This window comes from Anolis carolinensis, unplaced genomic scaffold (assembly GCF_035594765.1).
Source record: "Anolis carolinensis isolate JA03-04 unplaced genomic scaffold, rAnoCar3.1.pri scaffold_10, whole genome shotgun sequence".
Classification (NCBI taxonomy): domain Eukaryota; kingdom Metazoa; phylum Chordata; class Lepidosauria; order Squamata; family Dactyloidae; genus Anolis; species Anolis carolinensis.
This window is the reverse complement of record NW_026943821.1, coordinates 24574670-24598867: the sequence shown is the minus strand read 5'-3', so window position 1 is coordinate 24598867 and position 24198 is coordinate 24574670. Positions and strand designations below refer to the sequence as shown.

General features: G+C 37.5%; 1 protein-coding gene across 4 annotated transcripts in view; it reads right to left on the bottom strand.

Moving 5' to 3' along the window:
• Positions 1-19309, bottom strand: part of zmym4 (zinc finger MYM-type containing 4) — a 35658-nt gene extending 16349 nt beyond the window's left edge. The window contains exons 1-12 of one of the 4 annotated variants that reach the window (XM_062962081.1): positions 19029-19309; positions 10577-10622; positions 9793-10320; positions 9263-9330; positions 8838-9008; positions 8084-8162; positions 7126-7378; positions 6055-6229; positions 5008-5220; positions 3726-3876; positions 3512-3627; positions 1366-1641 (exon numbers count right to left, since the gene is read on the bottom strand). In XM_062962081.1, the coding sequence (XP_062818151.1) occupies positions 1366-1641; positions 3512-3627; positions 3726-3876; positions 5008-5220; positions 6055-6229; positions 7126-7378; positions 8084-8162; positions 8838-9008; positions 9263-9330; positions 9793-10320; positions 10577-10622; positions 19029-19271 (2319 nt within the window). In that variant the 5' untranslated portion in view covers positions 19272-19309. Of the gene's footprint in view, positions 1-1365; positions 1642-3511; positions 3628-3725; positions 3877-5007; positions 5221-6054; positions 6230-7125; positions 7379-8083; positions 8163-8837; positions 9009-9262; positions 9331-9792; positions 10321-10576; positions 10623-12161; positions 13106-19028 lie in introns of those variants that run through there. The other 3 variants (XM_062962082.1, XM_062962083.1, XM_062962084.1) reach the window with 3 other exon arrangements.
• Positions 19310-24198: the final 4889 nt, after the last annotated feature.

The window sequence follows — 24198 nt, the reverse complement described above, 5'->3', positions numbered from 1 at the left end:
GTACTATACCATTATATTGCAATATTGTGAGTAACAAAATAAATAAAATAAATAAATGTAATATATAATATACAATTATAATGCTGTATTATCATTATTATTATATTGTATTACATTATAATATTATTAGTAATATTATATGTATAAACAATATACTATATTACTAAATAATATAAATACTAAGTGAGTCTTCAAATTATGTTAGCTTCCTTTGGCAAAATTGTTGCCCCATCACATTTGGGGATTTGACTTTTGTGAGTCTGGTTATTCATGAATTAAAAGCTTTTCTACCAAGAATCTCCAATTCCTTCCAGTGTGACTCTGTCTTCAACTTTCTCTAGTCATGCTGGAGGATCTAGGAGAGAGATCTTTAGGAGGTTAATAATAATAATAATAATAATAATAATAATAATAATAATAATAATAATTTATTTGTACCCCGCCCTGTCTTCCCGAATCAAGTTAACCACAGAGTCAAGCTGAAAAACCAAGAAATTACCTGATATACGTTCTCAGATACCAAATAATAATTACTGCATTTGCAGTTTCTCACTTTCATGAGGGCCCTGTGCCCCTAACTCCAGTAAATATGGAGGGCTATATATATTTCGATTTTTGAATTACCTATATACTCGAGTAAAAGCCGACCCGAATATAAGCCGAGGCGCCTAATTTTACCACAAAAAACTGGGAAAACATTGACTCCAGTATAAGCCGGGGGTAGTAAGTTTCAGAAATAAAAATAGATACCAATAAAATTACATTAATTGAGGCATCAGTAGGTTAAATGTTTTTGAATATTTACATAAAGCTCAAATTTAAGATAAGACTGTCCAACTCTGATCAAATCATTATTCTCATCTTCTTCAATGTCAATGTATCCTTTGTGCTTATGTATCCTTTTAATAATAATAGAGTAAAATAATACATGTAATAATAAATAGAGTAAAATAATAAATACAATAATAATAAGATCAGAGTGAAATAATAAATGTATTAATAATAATAAAAATAAGAGTACAATAAATGTAATAGTAGTAACAATAATAGAGAAAAACAATAAATGTAATAATACCAATAATAATAATAGAGAAAAATAATAAATGTACCACATATTCTCGAGTATAAGCTGACCCAAATATAAGCCAACTAGGACCCTCACCCGAGTATAAGCCAAGGGGGGCTTTTTCAGTCTTAAAAAAAGGGCTGAAAAACTAGGCTTATACTCGAGTATATACAGTAAATGTAGAACACACACTGCCTGGCCTCTCACTGAGCTTTAAGGGCTTAAAGTGGCAGCACTCATACAACCCTCGCCAAGAAGAGCGGGACTCCAAACAACATCAACGGGCAGGCGCCAATTACCCTGTAATCGAGCAGTTCGGGTTTGGTAGCAAACAGGCGGTTACAGTGTTGACACCTGAGTTTGACGACAGTGCGAGCGAAAGTAACTTGCTGGGACTGAGCAGCCAGTCTCTGGAGGCCAGCCGCAGCTGAGCTGCTGACGGAGCTTGGGGAGACGGTTGAGGTAGTGCTGCCCGCGGCTGAAACGGTGGCCCCCGAGGGGATGCTGACAATGACTTGGCCCTGCGACAAGGGCACCACGGACGGGTTCATTCCCGTGGGCTTGTTGAACAAATTCTGCAGAAGGGCCAGAGAGAGGAGAAAATACACATAAAACATTTCGTGAAAAATAAATTCATCACATTCTGCATCAAACTGCAATTTCAAAAAACCTCATTGGCTTTTTTCTGTCTCACATCATGGAGAGCTGTATCCAGAGCGGTGTCAGTGGTTTGAGGGTTGAAGACCAGGGCCAAGTTCTCAGTCCCCATTTACATTGTCGTATAATGCAGTTTAACGACACTGAATTGCATTAGGTAGGAGCATAGAATCATCTAATCCAGTCCAATGCCGTATTACAAGTAATATTACTATCAATATTGCAATATAATCATATAGTACAATGTAATAATATATAATATATAATGCTTATATTATTATTATTATTATTATTATTATTATTATTATTATTATTATTATTTATTAGCGACATTTATATCCCGCCCTTCTCACCCCGAAGGGGACTCAGGGCAACTTACAATTTATATATACATACAATATATTGTATTATGAGTATAGCACAGTATAAGTTTACAAGTATATATACATACAATATATTATATTATACGACTATATTGCAATATTATTAGTAATTTTGCATGTAATATAAATATACAATTATAATAGTGAATTATAATTATTATTACATTGTATCACATCATAATATTATTAACATTATATAGAGCTTATATTGTGATATACTAATAATACAATATATTGTATGTATATATAACTTGTAAGTTGCCCTGAGTCCCCTTCGGGGTGAGAAGGGCGGGATATAAATGTCGCTAATAATAATAAATAATAATAAACTGCATTCAGAAACTGCATTATATGACAGTGTAGACGGGGCCCAATTTGGCCATTAAAACCCACTGGATGACTTTGGGCAAATCTCATACCCCCCCCCCCCCCCCAAAAAAAAAAAAAATCTGTGATAGTGCCAATTTCGGCTGACATAATGCAGAAATGACTTGCACACAACAAAGAATATTTTAAGTGGATATAGATACTTGCAAGAGAAAAGCAACTTAAGACATTCATACAAACGAAGCAAGTGAAAAGAAAGGCCAATGACTATGTGGGTAGAAACATACAACCTCGTTGGATCATGCCAGGATTTGGAAAATATACTTTTGAAAAGATTTTAAAGATTTTAAAAGGTTTTAATTTCCAGAGCTCTTTTACCAGTATGACCAGTCCTGAAAAACAATGTTTCCAAGCTCTGGATAAGACAAAACCACCCACATCTGTGTGATTATTTTAATTACGAGTTCCCTAAAGTGCAAACGGGCACCTATTAGCTAATAAACTAAACTGATCGTGTCTAATTCTATTGGCAGTTTAATTGTATTTAGGCTTTTCGTGATGTAAACTTTTAACTCTGTTTCAGACTGTAAAGATGTCATGATCATTGTGTTTTATTCATGATTGCTATGTTTAGGTTGACTGTTTAAGGTTATATATTTCAGCTATTCTTATACAGAAGCTGGGAGCCTCTAAGGCTTCCACCAGCAAGGTGAAGCCACGCCCCTTTTCCTGGCCATGCCTTAGAGGCTCCCAGCTTCTGTATAAGAATAGCTGAAATATATAACCTTAAACAGTCAACCTAAACATAGCAATCATGAATAAAACACAATGATCATGACATCTTTACACAGACCTTGGAAAAGGTGGGGTAAATAATTAAAAACCAATCTTTTTTGCACATCATATATCTTTTTTTAAAATCAGAGATGAAACCTACCAATTGGGGCTCAGTAGTCAATGGTCACAAGAAAAGTATGCCCTTGAGGTGACACTCCAGAAGGCCCTGAGCTCAGGACAGAGGAGGAGGTTGGCTCACCTGATTATATACTTAATAATCAGACTGAAAACGAAGACGTACCTGAAAGGCTACTACGCAGCTATAACTGCAAAAGTTGCGTATGCTCCCATCGGACATAGCGAGGTGATACTGAGGGATGGCTGAGGTCTTACAGCTGTTACATTGGACCTGGACACCTGACAGAACAGCAAAGCATAACAAAAGGGGACTTAATGGATTTTTAACCCTTTTGCTTTTCGGAACAAACCAAGGCAAGGGCAAACCGAACAGTTACCTGAAGACGTGACCATTTTAACTCTGTGGGCCGACAGGCAGTTCACGGAACAGAAGAGCTCCGTTTTCCCCAAATTATTTGTGTTTTCAATCATCTCAGCCGATGATCGCAGGGTTTTACACAATGCACATGGAGTGATTTTGGCTGACTTCTGCAAGGGGAAAAAAGGAATAAACAAGGGATTTCCCTGCCAGGTGGGGACAGAAATGGTGCGCCTAAACTGCAAAAGAGCCGTCTAAACAAGTAAAAATATAACATCGCAAGAAGCAAAAAAAAAGAAAGGAAGAAAAGAATGGACAGAACTTGGAATGCTGGCTGAACATAATTTTAGATGAGTAAAAGATTTGGAAAAAAGATAAATCTGTGCAAATTTAATAGGGTTTCATTTTTATGCCAACAGAAAAGTTTCACCATATCCTCCCCGCTTTCTCATTAACTTTTTGGAGATGCATTTAATTTTTTTTTAAGACGCAAGAATTTGATCAACTGGCTTGATGGACATTTTGTTGGAATTGTTATTGCTGTGTCAAACATTGTTTGGTTGCAGAATTCTTGGGGGGGGTTGCACTCAAATATTATACTAGTAAATACAGTACAATAATTTTACAAGAAGTAAAAAAGGCCATGTGTGAAGTTTTCCATAATATTGCTGATAGTGGGAACAGGAGTACGTCCCCATCTACACAGCCATATAAAATCCAGATTATCTGCATTGAACTGGATTATATTAGTCTAAACAGCTATAGACTCCAGTAGGGGCTGATTGGGGTAAATTGTAGGGGTGACAATGAAATATGATGTATACATTCAGTTTTATCATATTTATTTATTGTATTGTTACAAGTGTTTTACCTAATTTTTGTATAGAATGTAATCAGGTCTTTTCAAGCCTGGTTGTTTGGCTTGGTACTTTGATATGGCCTAAGGGCTAATCAATAAAATGTTCTTCTCTTCTATAGAATCCAGTTCAATCCGAATTGTATATGGCAATATAGATGGGGCCCAAGTGGTCCACAGAATTGCACTGGGGCTGGAACTATACAACTCATGGAGACACTGTCTTTTAGTGATGTAGCAGACTTGAAAGCAAATGTCTGGGCTCTATTTCACAATTCCTGTTTCTCCACAACCATGCAGCCTTAAGGCAGATTTCCTTATATATCATTAAAGAAGTACTAATGAGGTTTTCCATCTCAGTCCTGTGACTCTAATGTGGAAACTCACAAACTGATTAATTTAATACATATAAGCAGGGGGGAAAGATCTCAAAGAAAAACCAGACCTGCTTGTATGCGGTGACGCACGTTGAGCTGCAGAACTTCTTGGACTGCCCCTCGATCTGAAGCATGTGGCACTGCCCCGAGGCACTGTAGCAGTAGCCCCCGCAGTTTTCGCAGCAGTTCATGGTGAGGTTGTTTGCCGAACGGAACTTGGAGAAGCAGGCATCGCTGCATAGCTTGTGCACGACGTTCTGGTAATTCACTTCATGTCGAATCTGGAAAAAGGGAGGGAAAAGAGGGTATAAACGGAGCCGTCAACAAGTTGTATGGGAAGCTTTTTAAAAATTTTTTTATTATTTGTTTATTAGTAACATTTATATCCCACCCGTCTCACCTTGAAGGGGACTCAGGGCAGCTTACAAGTTATATTTACATACAATATAGTATATTATTAGCACAGCACAATATAAACTCCTTCTCAAGAGTTGTTTAAAGCTACAGACAATGCGGTCGCTGTTGCCCGCTTTTGGTCTAAAACTATTTAGCTGGTTGTAGTTTCTCTATTTTTTTCACTTTTAAACGTATTTATTATGCAATGCTTTTGACACAAAATAAATAAATAAAGCACAATATAGGCATTATATATTACTATATTGTACTATAACACTATATTGCAATATTATTAGTAATATTACATGTAATATAGATATACAATTATAATAGCATATTATTATTATTATTATTATTATTATTATTATTATTATTCGTGAACATTTCACAATACGGTTCGTCCCATTTTCTTTTTTAAAGGGGTACACCTTTCCAAAAACCACAACAACCTCAAACCCTCCACTTTCCCGCATCCCCGATTTTCATCAGACACCATCTTCAGATCTGAAAGCCATTCCATATGTGATCTGTTGTTGTTGTTTTTTTTTTTTTGCCACTTCCCTTATCACTTCTGAATGTACAATGTGTTGCACGTCAGAAGCCAACTTATAAAGCTAGTTAAGCCTGGTTAACTTGACTCAGGCACTGTGTGGCTGAATGGATATTGATCCCAGCGACCCGGCCTATCAGAATAAAGAAGAGGGTGCAAGTTCAGTTACCACTGCATTCTTCTGGCACATGCTGCACTTGGTGGAAATACTGTTTGTGTGAATGGTGACGACAGGCTTCTTTTTCAGCTCGTGCATGGAAAGACACGCCTGGCTGCAGAAGTCCTTGCTGGAGTTTGTGTTGTCAAACTGAGCAGTGATCACATCCTTTGGGTTCAGGATGTCCCTGCGGAGTTGAAAAAAGGAAAGAGAAAGACAGAGGCATCAGTTTGGGTGGCTTTAAAGTATCACATAACATTCAAGTTCATTGCAGTTTCAAAGGCCATGGAGGTAACGTTTAACGTATGAAGAGGGAACAACTGGTGCTGAAAAAATAGCAGTACCAAGGTCGAATCAGGTGCTGGAATTTGGGCAAAGCCTGCCTTAACAGCACAAGGAAAAATGAAGAAAACAAGCTAAGTTACTTACTGCCTCCCCAAGTTTCACAGCAGCTCTCATAACATTTCCCTTCCTATAACCTTAGACCACATTTGTCAAACTCAAGGTCTGTGGGCCAAATCTATCCTGCCTTGCCATTTTATGTGGCTCTACATATTCTGTTGTTCAACTCCTATATTCCTCATTATTATGCATCACGACTAGAGCTGATGGGAGTTGTGACAGGGGCATCTGGAAGGCTGCATTTTGTTCTGTTTAGTCAGGAGGGTGGGATTTAGATTTAGATACAAGGCTTGTGGATATGAAGTCTGACTTTAAAATTGTCCTTTAACCTTTTCCTAACCTCAGAGCCACAAGTGCTGTTGGGTTGCAATTCCCAACATCCGCAGTCCGCATGGCACATAATCAAAAGTAATGGAAGTTGTCCTTCAGTAACACCTGTGGACCTAAATTGGGTAAAAACTAAAGAGCAACAACCACTATGTTAAAAAATGATAGTTGGTCCTCTGTATGGATTCTTTGTCAATGGATTCAACGCCCCTTTGAAGACAACCATCAGAATTATGTGGCTCACAGCGAAAATGAGTTTGATGCTCCTGCCGTAGACCAGTGTAGATCAGGCCACATTTCATCCCCACTGATTTCAAATGCTCTGATAAGATTCCAAGCCACCGCCATCCTTACTTGGAGCAGCTGAAACAGGTTTTCTTGGTCGAAGCTGGTGGCCGGGTGGCTGGTACAGTATATCCCGTGAGGCACAGTGTGGAGCAAAAGAGTTGAGTGGAGCCTTTCCTCTGATAAGCCGTTTGCCCCTTCTGCAAGATCTTCTTACAGCCAGAGCAGGAAACACGAATGGCTGTACTCGGGACTGCAGGAAGCAGTTTGTTCACCCCAGAGGAGGGTGTGTTGGGTGGAAAACCTGACGTCAACTGTGGAGCTTACCAAAGGAGAGAAGAAACAGGCGGTTATGACTAGGTCATCTTTACAAGCCCACCATCTAAGTGTCTGACCAGACAGTATCCTCAAATGGGACACTCCCAACCCAACAAAAATATATATCTTGGTATCTTGGTTTTTAGGCCTGCTCCTGGTGTTATTTTTGGCACTGATTTAGAAAACTGCATCAGATAGACCACATCAGAACTAATTTCCTAGATCATGATTTTCTAGGGCAACTGATATGTGTGATATATTCTGCATCTCAAAAACTGAAGCTGACAGGGGAAAACTGGTGCCATCACCATGTCAGCTATACCCAGAAACAGACCAGTGTTGGCCAGTGATATCTTTTTCAGTGCCATATCAAAGTATTTCTCAGTAATCATGCATTTTATCTACACAGCAAGACCCTGTATCTGTGGAAGAAACATTTCTGCTTGATGCTATTACCTGAAACAATGGATACAACCAAATGTCATTAAATTATCTGACTTCCAGTCTCAGCATACCATAGTGTTGTGTTGGAGGACCTAAAATATCCTCTCTAGAAATTTATGAGGTCCTGCAAAGCACATCTATGGCAACTTCAAGGGAATTATCCCTCAGAATCACCCAGAGAACCTAGAAAATGCTTAGGCATGGACTCCTCACAGTCTAAGCAGCTCCTTTGGTCTGTGCTCTCTTCCCAAGTCCTGCTCCTTACCAAGAGGGCTGCCGCTGACGGAAAACACAGCACTGATCTTTAGTTCCCCTTCCTGAGTTTTCGGCTGCTGGCCATATTCCTGAAATAAACAATCACACATGAAATCAGTTCTCTCAAACTCATCTTGAAACCTGGGCCTTATCTTGGCCAATAATGGAAGCCATGATTTGCTCCCTATCTTATACAGGAAAAACCTTCTGAACACCACCCATTTACACAAATCAGCAACAACATGCAGAGTTTAGAGTGGATTTTGCAGACAATTCTCCAGCTGCATCCCACAAAAAAGAAAATCAGGTTGTTTAAAAATTCTCTGCAAAGGTTTCTTACTGGGTTCTTCTTGACCAGGGCTGAACAGAAGGGCCCTAAAGGTAATAGGAATGGCCCAATGACATTTTGCAGGCTCTCAAAATGGTAGCAGTGACTTCACAGTGCTGCCCACCAGTTCTTGAGGATGCTGAAATGGCGCTGTGAGGCCTTATTGGCTCCACATAATGCTCATCGATGCAATGCAGATTCAGCCTCACAAGCAATGCTTTCCTTATACAACAAGAATACTGATAATAATAATATACTAATAATACTTTATTTTTCTATCCCGCCTCCATCTCCCCGCAGGGACTCGGGGCGGCTAACACAGCGCCAAGCCAAACAGTGAACAAGATAAATATATATATGTAAACAACATAATCAAACAGGTAAAATAAAGAGATTAAAACCACAATAAAGATTTTCCATTTTATTTCCATCTTACCTCAGTATTATCTGGTTCGTCCTTAACTTTATTTGCCAGCCCCTGCTGAGGTGCCATAGCTTTATCATAGTCGTTATCCATAGGCTCTTCCTTTATTCTAATACTCGATGCATAGGAATTTCCAAGCTCTTGCCCAACAGATTCCTTGTTAGAAAACAGATAGTTGGACTCCTACCATAAAGGAACAGCAATACAGCAATTAATTGGCATAATTTCCCCAATATGCCAGAATATTGTGTAGGTTTTTTTTAACTGTATGAGACATACTATATTGAAGAATGCTTTCCTTTTCCTCGAGAAAGAATTCGACTACCAGAGTATCACTACAAAATCTGTACAGTAATTCTGCAAAAAAAGCTACTTGACCATGGTATCATACAAAATATTGACATGTAGGCATTTATAACACAATCCCCACAGCTTACCCTGAAGTTGATTTCCGAGGTTTGTGGTCCTAATTGGGTACGTAATGTTTCTTCTACTTGATTAGTAACTGAGGAAGACAAACGTTCAGTTAGAAAAAAAATGGGAGAGGTTCCCTGAACTTATTGTACAAATTACAGTCACATTTTTCCAGAGCAAGCACAAGCAAATGAAGAATCCTCCATTTATTTCAGCAAGAGGTGTATGACCTTACTGTTGAAATAAGGGAAGTTAATATAATAATGTCTCAAAGTTTGCGACTTTGAGCTATTCAGAGGTGGATAGAAACAGGTATATCAAGGTGAAGCACCTGCTTTTTGCAATGGAATATGAGAGATACTATGATGAGGAAAAAGATATACCCTGGTTTCTCTTCAGATCGTAAGTGGAGAAAGATGATGGATCTAATCCATGCATATACCTTTTTTTACTTATGTTCTGTATAAAGTTTTCTAAAATCAACAGTAACAGATCAAGACAATGTTAAACCTTTTGGGTTTTCTCTTCTCAATTTGAGCAAACATGATGTCACCTGATTTATCTAGAAAATTACTTTTCAGTCTGGAATCCAACTCTTTTGGCATTTTTTCCAAACGTTTGTCACGGTCTTGAAAAGGTCCTTCTCGGGCTTTCTCCTTTGCCAAGAAACCCTCTTTTCCATCTTCTCTTGGTATGCTAAAATCTTTCCGAACGGATTTAAATACAGAGGGTCCTTTGTCGAAAGGTGAGGGGAGGTCCTTCTGAATCACGTTTTGCATCTGCGTGTCCTTCTCATTGTCCACTGCATGATCCCGAGCCCTCCTCGCATCTCCCCGGCTGTCCTCAGAGCAAAGGGCAGAGGGGAGGCTCTCTTTCGGAGCAAAGGTTTGCTCATCTTCATTATCACTCTCAATGACAGGAATTCCTGTGAGATCCCCAGAGTTCAGAAAGTAGTCATTGTCATCCAGCAAAGAATTTGTAGAACCTGTTCGGTTTTGCATTCTGTAGGGTATGCTGTCAAAGGCAGGAGTTAGGTTGTGGACAGTTTTCTCAGACATCGTGGTATGTACAAGGCCCTCACCTGCAGAAAAGAAGAACCAGACACCTTTAAAAAACCACCTTATGTGGAATCAGGAGGCAGACATAAGGCCCAGTACACTCAAAATCGAATGAATATCTACCCTGCATATGACTTACTTTAAGTTTAATTACAAATCCTTGAACTCCATGGGCAGTGTCATAACAATTGAAATGTAAACTCCAATTTATTCCCATCCATCCAAAACAATGAAGAAGGGAGAAGGAATATTTTATGAGCAAATCAAAGAATTGCTTACGTTTTTCACCTATGCTGCCAAAAGCGGCATCAGCTTTGTCTTCGAACTGCAAAAGAGGGAAAAGAATTATATCATTAGTCTGGATGATTTAAGTTCAAGGAGAACATTCCCCTCCTTTCTGTTACGCATTTCCCAGAGAAAACAAATCTTAGAATTTCACCTTATTCATCAATGCAGCATGCTATGTGAGAGAATGAAGCACAGGTATCCTTTCACTAAGACGGACTAATTGATATTCAAAGATTTGAACACATTGCAGTTTAAGAACAGAATTCAGGTTTATCTCCTTGTTGGGTCAAGTTTAACAAAGGTAAGATAGTAGAAACTGGAAAGCGAATCTTGAAGAGACCTGCCTCTAAATCAGAACAGATTCAAATCTATACCTTTACTGTATGTGACAGTAATTTTAGGCCTCATGTACACTGTCATATAATCCAGTTTCTGAAACCATATTATTTGCTTTCAACTGGATTATATGGCAGTGTAGACTCATATAATCCAGTTCAAAACAGATAATCTGGATTCAAAAACTGGGTTATATGGCAGTGGAGATCCAGCCTTAGTGATTTGTTTGACTACAGTTCTTGAGAACAAGGTTTGAATAGTGAAAACCCACTTGGTTATCTTGGCCAAGTCACACTCTCTCAGCCTCAGAGGAAGGCAAGGGCAATCCCAATCAGAACAAATCTTGCTAAGAAAAACTAGTGAAAAGGTTGCCATAATTTGGAAACTATTTGAAGGCACACACTGCAGCAAGGGAACATAGAGATGTTATACAACTTCAACAAACAACAACTCTTGCAAGCACAGCCAAGGCAAACCAGTCTCTCTCAGCCTAATTCTCTAGTCAGCGCTATGGAAATAATAGTATTGGCCAACCTTACAGGGATTACTGGGATCAGCACTATGTGAACACTATACATATTTTTACAGACACTTACATTTAACTAATTCAAAATTATATTTATATTAGATTATTTCCCGTATTGGCTTAGGCATACTTAAACTGAACCTCTCAATAAATAATTGGATATCCAACATCTAAACACAATTGCAACATTCAGATATTCTACAGTGAATTCAATTTTCTTGCTCAATGGAGAATGAGCAGACAAATTGCTTGGTGAAACTTTTTAAAGTGATAATTTTGCATCCTCCACTGTAAATTCTTAGAAGTTTGAATCCTGGGTCTATTTCCTGTCCACTTGACTGCAAGTTTTTATCTGGGGGGAAAAGGAGGGGGGTTCTTAAAGGAAGCTATTCAATTGCAACTACCCAACCAAAAATAAATCTTATTTTTTTCCAAATCCTCTTTCCAAAGCTTCCCCCAGATCATTACTTTGGATGAAAGTTATGTGGAACAGATAAGAAACCTTTGCATGGGAAATTCTAACTATTCTGAGCTAGGACAAAACAAGGTGAAGGAAACACGCTGATGGGGGTGTGTGTTCAAGATTACATCCAATTCATTGCCCCTCCCTGGTTTGAGGAACCTGCTTTATCTTAAGAGCTGTGGCCACTCCACCTGGGAGCCCTTACCAAACTGAGTTTGCAGGTTCAGAAAGGAAGCCTATTAGTTTCCTACCTTCAAAGCATCCAGGGAGAAAGGAGTGCAGTGAGTAACAAAGAGCCAGCTTGCTGCATATACCTGCTGCAGGAAAACGAAGCACATCCAACAGGAAGTGAACCCCGAGAGGTCAGGAGAGCCATAGAGAGGAGGGAAGGAGAGGGCTGCTGGACTGGAAGCGGGAGAGCCCCCTAGCAGCGTGTCAGCTGTTCTATCTCACATAAAGTCTGCCATCCCGGCTGGGAGGGATTTCTCTTAATACAATTGGGCAAGTACACTACATGTTGCCCAAAATTTATTTACTTTTTAATACTAATTATTATTAAAATAAAATAACTATAATAAAATGAGCAAACAAATTATGAAGTTAATAATGATAATATTTTATTATTTTTCCCCTCTCTCCTCGACCTACTGATCTATTGTCCAATACTAATACAGTACAACAACAAAAACAACTACGAATAACAATTCAAAGATATAGACACAGGGTCTACTCCCATCCCAATTTGCACTTCCAAGAATTTTCAGCACTTTATCAGTCACGTCGTGTTTACAATATTTATATGGTGCACTTTACCCAGTCTACTTTTACAATCTCTGAGTTTTAATCCATGTTTTTATTAGTTTTTGTCATTTGTTTTTATTGGGTAATGTTTAAATTTTTATAATTGTCCATGTCTCTTGTCTATATAAAACTATATGCTTTATATTTTTATATTTTGTAAGTGTTGTAATTGGATTTTATTCATTGCTTTGTTTTAAATGTGTGTAGACATCCAATTGTTGCTAACTGTGTACATCGTCCTGAGTCCCCTAGGGTGAGAAAGGCGGGATATAAATGTTGTAAATAAATAAATAAATAAATATTGTTGTATTTTATATTGTTATTGTTTTTATTCGGGCTTGGCCCCATGTAAGCCGCCCTGAGTCCCCTTTGGGGAGATAGAGGTGGGGTGTAAAAATAAAGTTATTATTATTATTATTGTTATTATCTTATAAACACAGAAAATAAAGCAAGCCAATACACACACACCAAGATATAAAGCAAGACTAGCAAACCTAAAGACTATCCTACTCAGTCTTATGATTTTTTAGCTACTCTACTCCCCTTAAGAAATATTGTACTTACACTTCTACATTTAATAACCTAATCCAGGACTTATTTTCAAGATCGTTCCCAACATGTTCAGATAGATGCATGATGGGAAACCTGAGCGGCTCAGAAAACAGAATTAGACAAGATATACCAGCCAAGTTGGAGGAAGCTACCTTAAATCAAAGAACTAGTTCATATAGATGATGATGATGATTATTATTATTATTATCATCGTTAATAAGTGGAGATCCTGCACAGCTCACTAATGGAGATGCAACATACAAATACAATAAAATGTTTACCAATACAATACATATTTGACACTTTTGTGTCTTAGGTTCTTCTTAGTTACATTCATGTTTCTAACTTGATGACAATAACAAAACAATGAGAGTCAACCTAGCCGTAACACTGGAAACCTATGAATACAATCTTTCTTTCACATATAAATGCCACGGAATCATGGATGTTGTTGTTTGGAGCATCCTTTTATTTTTGAAATTGGAAAATGTTGAGAAATGTATTAAATTGGGAAAATATGAATAAGCTGTGAGGGAGACATTTATTCTGTTCTAGTAGTAAAACACAGTAACAAGGAAAAATAGAAGACAAGATTAAATATAATAACATACTTTTACTATTATGTTAAACATCTTGAATTTATTTTTATTTTGTGAGATTATTTTGATGTATTATAGTAAGTTAGAAGATACTTATTGAACCGAAGTGAAAGATCAATATCATAGATTAGTGTTAATGTGTAAAACAGAAGTAAAATAATTGATAGAATCATATGATCTGGTTGAGTTGTTTTAGGAGAGTCTTAAGAGGGGAAATATTAATATTAGGATTTGAAAAACAGTAGGATCAAACAATATGCAGAGATTCACTTGCATGGCATAGGAAACAGGATAACTTAGTATCTAAAACAGTTAGTTGAAAAGGTGGAAATCATTTGTTTTCCCAATTGTTGCCTTTTGATAGTTTGTTATTAATTTGTTTTGTCTAGTTCATAACTTTTGGAAGTTATCTCATTGCAAAAGCATTATATAGGTTGGGAATCCCTTTTTCTAACTGCTTGCCGAAATGTTTTCGATTTCGGAATTTTCTGGATTTTGGAGTACTTGTACCTGTATATATCTCCATAATGTAAGATCTTTGTGATGAGACCCACATTTGAACATGAAATTCATTTGTTTCAGAGACACATTATACACACAGCCTGTAGGTGATATCTTTTAAATAAGGAAATGAAGTTTGTGTATTCTGTAACATCAGAGAGCAAAGACATTACTATCTCAATCATCCACATGGACTATTTTGGATTTCAGAATTCCAGATAAGGGATGCTCAAGCACTATCACGTTACAGATCATAAGAAGGAAAACACCTAAATGTTATATGTGCAAGCGTATAGGATAAATTATAGTGCAAAACCTTTCCTGGGTTAATAATATCATTATGAAAACATGAGCTTTTGAGATAACTTCATGTGGTGAACTGTGAGCAAGTGGATAGATAAAAAGGTTGACCATATTGAAGTCATTGCCAAGATTCACAACTACAAAAAAGCAATGAATTGAAGCAACTCTGCCTTACTGAAGTTCAGCAGCACACATCATTGCTCTATATTTCATTATAACAGTAAAACATGACAGTAGAAGGTAGCAATTCAGCTATTTCCTCCTCAATAAGCCATCAAGCATCAAAAAAATTTTGGACTTGTTAGAAATAAACAAGCCAGGTTTGAACAAAACATGAGAGAGCAACAGATAATTAGATTTTATTCAAGGCTTAGGGGATTGTTGTCCACTTCTATGCTAAAAACAACCACGTGATGAAATATCATGGAGATGTGTATATTAATGAAATTAATTTATGTTTCATATATACCTTATACACACAGCCTAATTTTATACACAATATTTTGTAATAATTTTGTGCATGAAACAAAGTCTGTGAATTTCGAACCATCTGAAAGCAAATCTACCTAAATCATCCATGTGTACAACTTTCCAAATTCTGGATATAGACTGTTCAACCCATACATGTCATTCATCTTTAATGCAGAACTTTTTCTCTCTTCAAAATCTATTTATTGAAGAAGATTGGCATGTCAAACTTGTGCCTGGCTATTCCAGAAATAAGCGTTTTGGATGTTCTTGCTATACTTTTTGTATAGGGCTTTAAAATGTCACTTATTTTCACAAGTGTAACATGAACTTCAACCATAGCCTTGGACCAGAACTAGAAAAATATTCAAATTTCTAAGAACCAGCTAGCAGCCAGCCATTAGAAAGGATTTCAACCAACATCAAATAATGAGTAAATGCTTTAAAAAAACCTGTAACTTTTATTGATCATGCCTTGCCCCAGTTCTAAGTGCACACTATAATAGCATTCTCTTTAAAATCTGAAGCATGTTTTAAAATCAAACCCATCCAAACTAAATGTGGATCATCAAAGCTTGAGAATGTAATTTTTGCTGCCCACCTGACTTGAAAAACGTGTCAAACGCTTAGCAAGTTGTCCTCAAGGCTAAAATTATATCTGAATCACGAGTACAGAGTGAAATTAATGCTAAAGATCAATTGCATTGTTAATAGACACTTTCAATAGATTCTGCAAACTATCTCTGTGAAAGAGACAGTTGTCTCAGTTTATAATGATAAGACTTTAAGAATAGTCTTTAGTGTAACTCACCAACACAAAAGCATCTTCAGGATCACATCAATTTGTCATTCATAATCAATCTCTATGAATTCACTTAAAAACATCCTCCTGGTATCCGTGTTTATTTTTTCACAAATACACAGAAATTTACCAGGTTCCTCATCTGCCACTTTTAGCCATGCCCTTCCTTCTTCTTCTATGCACCTGTGTACCATTCCAGCTCCCATCCTATCCATTTTGAATCCTGATTATTAAAGAAAACTCCATAAACACTTTCCTTCCTCAAGAAATAAGGTATAATCCTTCACAGGTCTCCACTGACCCTCCAAAGTCCTTCCAAAGCCAACCAATCCTTCCACATTACCTATGAGATCTTTTCATTCATTCTATTTCTGATTTACGAAGAGCAACAATGACCCAGAACAAATGTTCCAGTAAAAATTGTAGGAATTATAAAATATCGTAAAATGTAGTAGAACCTGCAAATAAGCTGGTTATCTGCAATAACAAAGTGCGGAGTGGCACAATTGGTGGGACATCAGGCTGGCCAGATTACACTGGATCAAAGGCCTGTATGAAGAGCCATGCTTTTCAACTCGTCCAAAAGGATTGAAGTGTGAGGGCTAGTCTAATTTATTTAGGGAGAGTATTCCAGAGCCAGGGTGCCATTACCGAAAAGGCCCTCTTCCGTCCCCACCAACCGTATTTGGCAGCAGATCTCAATGCCCACAGCTGTTCATTGGAGACGTGGTCTTGAAGATAGGTTGGACCCAAAGCATATACAAGAGTTTCGCTTATCCAACACAAATGGCCCGGCAGAACGTTGGATAAGTGAAAATGTTGGATAATAAGGAGGGGTTAAGGAAAAGCCTATTAAATGTGAAATGATGTTATGATTTTACAAATTAAGCACCAAAACATCATGTTTTACAACAAGTCTGCCACTTGTTTGGGATTATGGCTGCACTTGATCATGGCTTATTGTAATGGTTATTTATTGTTCATTTAAATTGTATAGTTTTATCTTGTTTTAATATTGTGTCTTTTTTGCTGGCTATGTACTGTATGTTGTTGTTTATGATTGGAAACCGCCCTGAGTCCCCTTGGGGAGATAGAACGGTATATAAATAAAATTTATTACTATTATTATTTATTTAATACATTTATATCCCACCCTTCTCACCCTGAAGGGGACTCAGAGAGGCTTACTTTGGCACCTACCTCAGGTTTGAAATTTATAGAGTGCATTTATTCAGTCTATTTTAACCTGTGCTTTAATTATGTTATTAAGTTTGATATTTTACCGTATGTGTAAATGTCTGTTTTATAATTGCATATGTCTCTGTACATTTGATGTGTTTTATATTGTTACTGTTTTTAATCTGGGTTTGACTCTTGTAAGCCGCCCCGAGTCCCTTCGGGGACATGGAGGTGGGGTATAAACAAACTATTATTATTATATTACAAATTAAATTTACATACAATATTGTATTATTAGCATAGCGCAATACTGGCAATAAATTACCATATTATATTATATCTATATAATGTAACTAGCTGTGCCCGGCCACGCGTTGCTGTGGCAAAGTGGTGGTGGTATTGGTTAAAAATTGTTGTGTAATTTTTATTTGACTTTATTTGCATTTTTTATTAATTTTATTGTAAGTTATATTTTTATTTATTATATTTTATTATTTTCTTGTATTATTTTTAGTTATTTTCTGCTATTATAGTATTGTATTGTATTAATTTTTTAGTGTTTTTTATTATTTTTTATTGGGTTGCTAGGAGACCAAGTTGGAGGATCTTAGCCCTCTAACTGGTAGCAATTGGATAAAAGCAATTATTCCTCTCTCAATAATTAGGACTTTATTTTTCTTTTCTTTTTGTTGTATCAACCTAGAGGCGTGGATGATAAGTTGTTGTCAAATTTTGAGGTTGGAGGGCCTGTAGTTTTGTTGTTTTGTGGGTCGCCATGATGCCATCACTCTTTTATATATATAGATATTATAATATTACATGTAATATATAATATATATTATTATATTGTATTATTAGTATTATATTGTATTACAAAATATTATTAATATTATATGCATATACAATATATTATAATATTCTATATTATTGTAAATGATATTGTATATATGTATATATGCATGTGTGTATTATGTATTATTATTACGTATTATTATTGTGTTGTTGGGCATGTTAGCCCGCTGCATGTTGTGGATCCGGGCGGGAGGCAGACTGGGTTGGATAATACAGAACGTTGGATGAGCGAAGGTTGGATAAGCGAGCGTCTACTGTATTAAAACAAATTCAAAGTTAAATAACCACTCCTGTGCCAAACACATTGCATGCCAGCTTGGTGCTTACCCTGTCCCAGACCTAAAGAGCAGGCATGGGCTAACTTGGGTTAACTGTTGGCTCTTCCAACAGGCCTTTGGTGACTGATCTCCATAGTAATGGATTGACCTGTTGCTTATCTCACTTATTATACCCTATTCCTTTAGCAGGCCATAGTGTATGCCTTCGCCAGCACTTTAATGGGACAATAGTTCTGGGATCTACCTCACCCTGATTGAATCTGACACTAATTGCACTTTTTTGGCCCAGTTCTTTTTTTAGAGCCAACCCAGGATTTTATCATAGCATATTTACTGTATCTTGACCTGTGACTTGTTTTATTGTTGATTGATTGCTTTATTGTTATGTTTTTATATTGTTTGGGACCTGGGCCATGTAAGCCGCCCCGAGTCCCTTCGGGGAGATGGGGCAGGGTATAAAAATAAAATTATTATTATTATTATTGGGCCCTCCAGTGTTTTGGACTTCAACTCCCACCATGACTAACGGTTAGGAATGGTGGGAGTTGGAAGTCCAAAACACCTGCAGGGCCCAAGTTTGCCCAGGCCTGCTCTTGAGGTTCCCATCTCCCTCCATCCATCCCTCCCTTTTGGGCCCAAGAGGTGCCCTAGCCCCGCCCCCAACCTCAGGCCCCGCCCCCTCCCTCTCTCCCTCCGTCGCGTGGGCCTGGCCCCGCCTCCTCGCCCGCCGCCATGTTGGGGGCGCCGCCTGAGGGAAAAGGGGGCCCCCGGGGTGGCGCTCACCTCTCTGCGGCCTCCTCCCTCCCTGCGGGCCAGGCCTCGAGGCGGGCTCCGGGGGCCCTCCGGAGGAAAGGGGCGCGGGCAGGCCTGAAGGGGCGCGGCGTCTCCCTCAGAAGGCCTCCCTCCGAGAGAAGGCCCACAGACACGCCGAGGCGCCTCCAGGCCGCGCGAGGCAGTCTCCCCCCACTTCAGAGCCGCCAAAGACCAGCCCAAGCAGCCAGGGGCGGGGAGAAGGGCCGCGCGCATGCGCCCAGCGCAAGCGCACGCCGGCCGGCCTGTCTCCCCTCCCCTTTCGACTTATTGTCTCCGCCCTTCTGCGCATGCGCGCTCGAAGTTCGTCCTCGCGGGCTTGCAGGTAGGCGGGTCCCAGGAGGGCTCCCTCTTTTAAAGGGGAAAGCACCCTATTTATTTATTTATTTATTTATTTATTTATTTATTTATATCCCACTTTGTCTCTCAAAAGCGGCTCAAAATCAGAAACATTGCAACAACAGATATACCAATATGCAATAATAAAAAAGTATTGTCATTATATAGTATCATTAATAAGCGTAATGGAATAATAATAATAATAATAATAATAATAAAACTTTATTTATACCCCGCCACCATCTCCCCGTGGGGACTCGGGGCGGCTTACATGGGGCAGAGGCCCAAACAACATAAGGACAAAATATAAGCAACATAATACAATCACAATATAAAACAGATAAAACAGTAATGCAATATATCAATTGAAACAACAATACAGGCTAAAAAATTACATTAAAAACACATAAAATACAATATAATAATAATAATAATAATAATTTTATTCTTGTACCCCACCGCTATCTCCCCGCAGGGACTCAGGGCGGCTTACAAATGCAAAACAAGTATACATACATAAAACATCAAATACCGGAAACGCACAAATGAAAAATTAAAACATAGGATTAAAATCAACCATTAATAAGACAAAGTTAAAACGCAGCAAGAAAACATAAGGATGGGTTGATCAAAGTGCACTGAGTGAGATTTGTAAACATAGAGGAAGTTAAAAGTACTATAAGAACGTGGGGGAAAACTAATAATAATACAATATAATAATATTAATTATATATTATATAGTAATGTAATATTACTACAGTAGAGTCTCACTTATCCAAGCCTCGCTTATCCAAGCTTCTGGATTATCCGAGGCATTTTTGTGGTCAATGTTTTCAATATATTGTGATATTTTCGTGCTAAATTGGTAAATACAGAAATTACAACATAACATTACTGCATATTGGGCTACTTTTTCTGTCAAATTTGTTGTAAAACATGATGTTTTGGTGCTTAATTTGTAAAATCATAACCTAATTTGATGTTTAATAGGCTTTTCCTTAATTCCTCCTTGTTATCCAACATATTCGCTTATCCAACATTCTGCCGGCCCGTTTATGTTGGATAAGTGAGACTTTATTGTACAATATATTATATTGTTAATATAGCACAATATAAGCATTATATATTGCTATATTGTACTATAACACTATATTGTAATATTATTAGTAATATTACATGTAATATAAATATACCATTATAACAGTGTATTATTATTATATTGTATTAATACAATACAATACCTAATACAATATAATACTAATAATAATACAATATAATAAGATATAATAATAATATAGTAAAAATATAGTAATACTAGGGAGCCCCCAGTGGCACAGCGGGTTAAACCACTAAGCTTCTGAACTTGCTGGCCGTAAGGTCAGCGGTTCGAATATGTGGAGTGCAGTGAGGTCCCATATAATCCAGACTCATATAATCCAGTTTAAAGCAGATAACCTGGGATCAAATACAGTAGAGTCTCACTTACCCAACATTCTGGATTATCCAATGCATTTTTGTAGTCAATGTTTTCAATACATCATAATATTTTGGTGCTAGGTTTGTAAATAAAGTTATTACTACATAGCATTACTGAGTATTGAACTACTTTTTCTGTCAAAGCTTTTATATTGCAGGAATAAACATAGTGTTACTTTTAAAAAATGTTGTTTTTAAGGCAGGTTTAGCTTGTGTTTTAAAAGTGTTAACCATCAATAGATTAGCCTTCTTGAAATGATGTTGTTAACCTGGAAATATTTTAAATTGTTTACATTTTAAGATCCTAAAGGATAGAAGTACAGTAGAGCCTCACTTATCCAAGACTTGCTTATCCAAGGTTCTGGATTATCCGAGGCATTTTTGTAGTCAATGTTTTCAATATATCATGATATTTTGGTGCTAAATTTGTAAATACAGTAATTACAACATAACATTACTGCGTATTGAACTATTTTTTTCTGCCAAATTTGTTGTATAACATGATGTTTTGGTGCTTAATTTGTAAAATCATAACCTAATTTGATGTTTAATAGGCTTTCTCTTAATCCCTCCTTATTATCCAACATATTCGCTTATCCAATGTTGTGCCGGCCCATTTATGTTGGATAAGTGAGACTCTACTGTACTAGGATATAGGACAGTGTAGAAGGGGCCTGAGAATGTACTCTCTCTGCCTGTCAAGACGTCCAGATCTATCCTGGTAAAATCAGATTAAATTTGAGTGCTAGTTTCAGTGTTCCAACAATGATGTGCAAAATAGGCAAAAGATTCCATCCACGTCTGTGGTCAAATTGCTCAGATGATCAATATCATTTTAGGATATCATTGGCTAGCGTGCAAACGGATGTTTCTGGGAGGAGATCAATTTTTTGCCACTCCAAAGGGAAATGCTTGTATTCTCAATATGACCGACAGACGGGAATGCTTCTCCAATAGCTCAGCATTAGAGGGCAGGAAGAAAGACGAGTCTGCTCAGACACACTCTGCATGAATCCGGTTGCTCTGTGCAAAACTGGGTGGGATTTAACAGAGTCCTTGTTGTGGGGAGCCAGAAGGGAATCCAGGCCTCAGATGGACGGTTTCCATTTCCATGGCATTGGTGACGTCACTGGGATGGGCTCAGTGGGAAGGCACTGGGGACAAAAGGCTTCCAAGGAGCTGAATGCCAACTGATGCGCTTATGCACTCTCTGTCTCACATTGTCCCTTTCTGTGTGAACAGGCAGGCCCCGAGCGATAAAGCTTCAATTGAGACACCTTTTCCCGCATGATAACTCTTCCGGGAGTGGATTTCCCTACCTCAATTCTTAACTATGAGTCCTATGTAAGATTGATGCTTTTAACTCAGGGACTGCCTGCACTTTCAAGTCACCTGTTAATTTGTGATGATCTCATTAATTTCATAAGCTTCTTTGGCCGGCCCGTTTAGCTTGGATAAGTGAGACTCTACTGTACTATATATATATATATATATATATATATTTAAAAATCTGTTGTCCAAAAAAGGGGAAAAAGCAACGTTTACAAGCTCAGCTAGGAATAGACCTACGTAGGGTTTAACTTCATGGTCATGCCCACAAGCCAGATTTTTGGGTTAAAATTAACCGTCTCTTGCTCCCACATATTCCCTTTCTTGCAAATGGAATTAGCAGCTGCTTCCCACCCCCACATTTTCTTCAGATGGACTTTATCCAGGAAGTCTGCACCAAGGGGAGGGATCAAAGAAGGAAGCTGGATTTTCAAGGCGTCTTAGGTTTTGCTCTCCTCCTCCTCCTCCCCATCATCTCATGCATTTTTATCGAACAGAAGGCTTGGCAGCTACGGCATTATTTCTTTGCAAATGAATCCGGGGCCCAACGCAAACATCACATCCTCTTAATGGGCGCATTGAACAGCCAGACAGTGCGGCATTTTCTCAAGCAAAGCACTCTTCGTCTTCAACCGAAACTTAACTATACATGGGTCTGATGGGGAATTCGAAGTCTCATTGTATGCAATGGCTTACTGAAATGGAGTCTTTTATATAAAACCACAAAATCAACCTTTGCTTTTGGGATTTTTTAAAATAAAAATTTGCAAGCTTTGGATGGTAGAATCTGTGTATGGTGAATTTAGGAATATTTATTTATTTAATACATTTATATCCCGCCCTTTTCACCCCGAAGGGGACTCAGAGCGGCTTACAAATTAAATTTACATACAATATTATATTATTAGCATAGCACAATACTGGCAATAAATTACTACAGTAAAGTCTCGCTTATCCAACACTCGCTTATCCAACGTTCTGGATTATCCAACGCATTTTTGTAGTCAATGTTTTCAATACATCGTGATATTTTGGTGCTAAATTCGTAAATACAGTAATTACTAGATAGCATTACTGCCTATTGAACTACTTTTTCTGTCAAATTTGTTGTTAAACATGATGTTTTGGTGCTTAATTTGTAAAATCATAACCTAATTTCATGTATAATAGGTTTTTCCTTAATCCCTCCTTATTATCCAACATATTCGCTTATCCAACGTTCTGCCGGCCCATTTATGTTGGATAAGTGAGACTCTACTGTATATTGTACTATATCAATATATTGTAATATTATTATTACTATTACATGTAATATATAATATATAATTCACATCATTATATTGTATTATTAGTATTATATTGTATTATAAAATAATATTAATATTATATATTATTGTAAATTATATCATATATATATATATGGAGGGCAAGCTGGATTTCCAGTTTTGCCCATGACCCAAACAACTCTGCAACAGTCAAGGCTGCTTGCATGAAAAACTGCAATATATGGGTCTACACATTGCCCATATAATACAGTGTAGGCCCATATAATGTAATTTAATTGCATTGAACTGTATTATATGGATCTACATACACTGACCAGTTCCAGGCTGCCTTATATGGCAGTGTAGATCCAGCCTGCAGTTATTGTGACTGGAATTCTTCAGGTTTTGTGCAGCATATAATGTAACACTAAATACCACAAGTTACTTTTCCATTGATGCCATGAATAATACACATAATACAACACATGTAACTCATAATGTAATACGTTTCGTCATGAATTACTTTGGCACTAATTCCCGAAATAATGGTACAGTAGAATCTCACTTATCCAAGATAAATGGGCCGGCAGAACATTGGATAAGCTAAAATCTTGGATAATAAGGAGGGATTAAGAAAAAAGCCTATTAAACATCAAATTACATTATGATTTTACAAATTAAGCACCAAAAAATCATGTCTTACAAGAAATTGACAGAAAAAGCAGTTCAATACA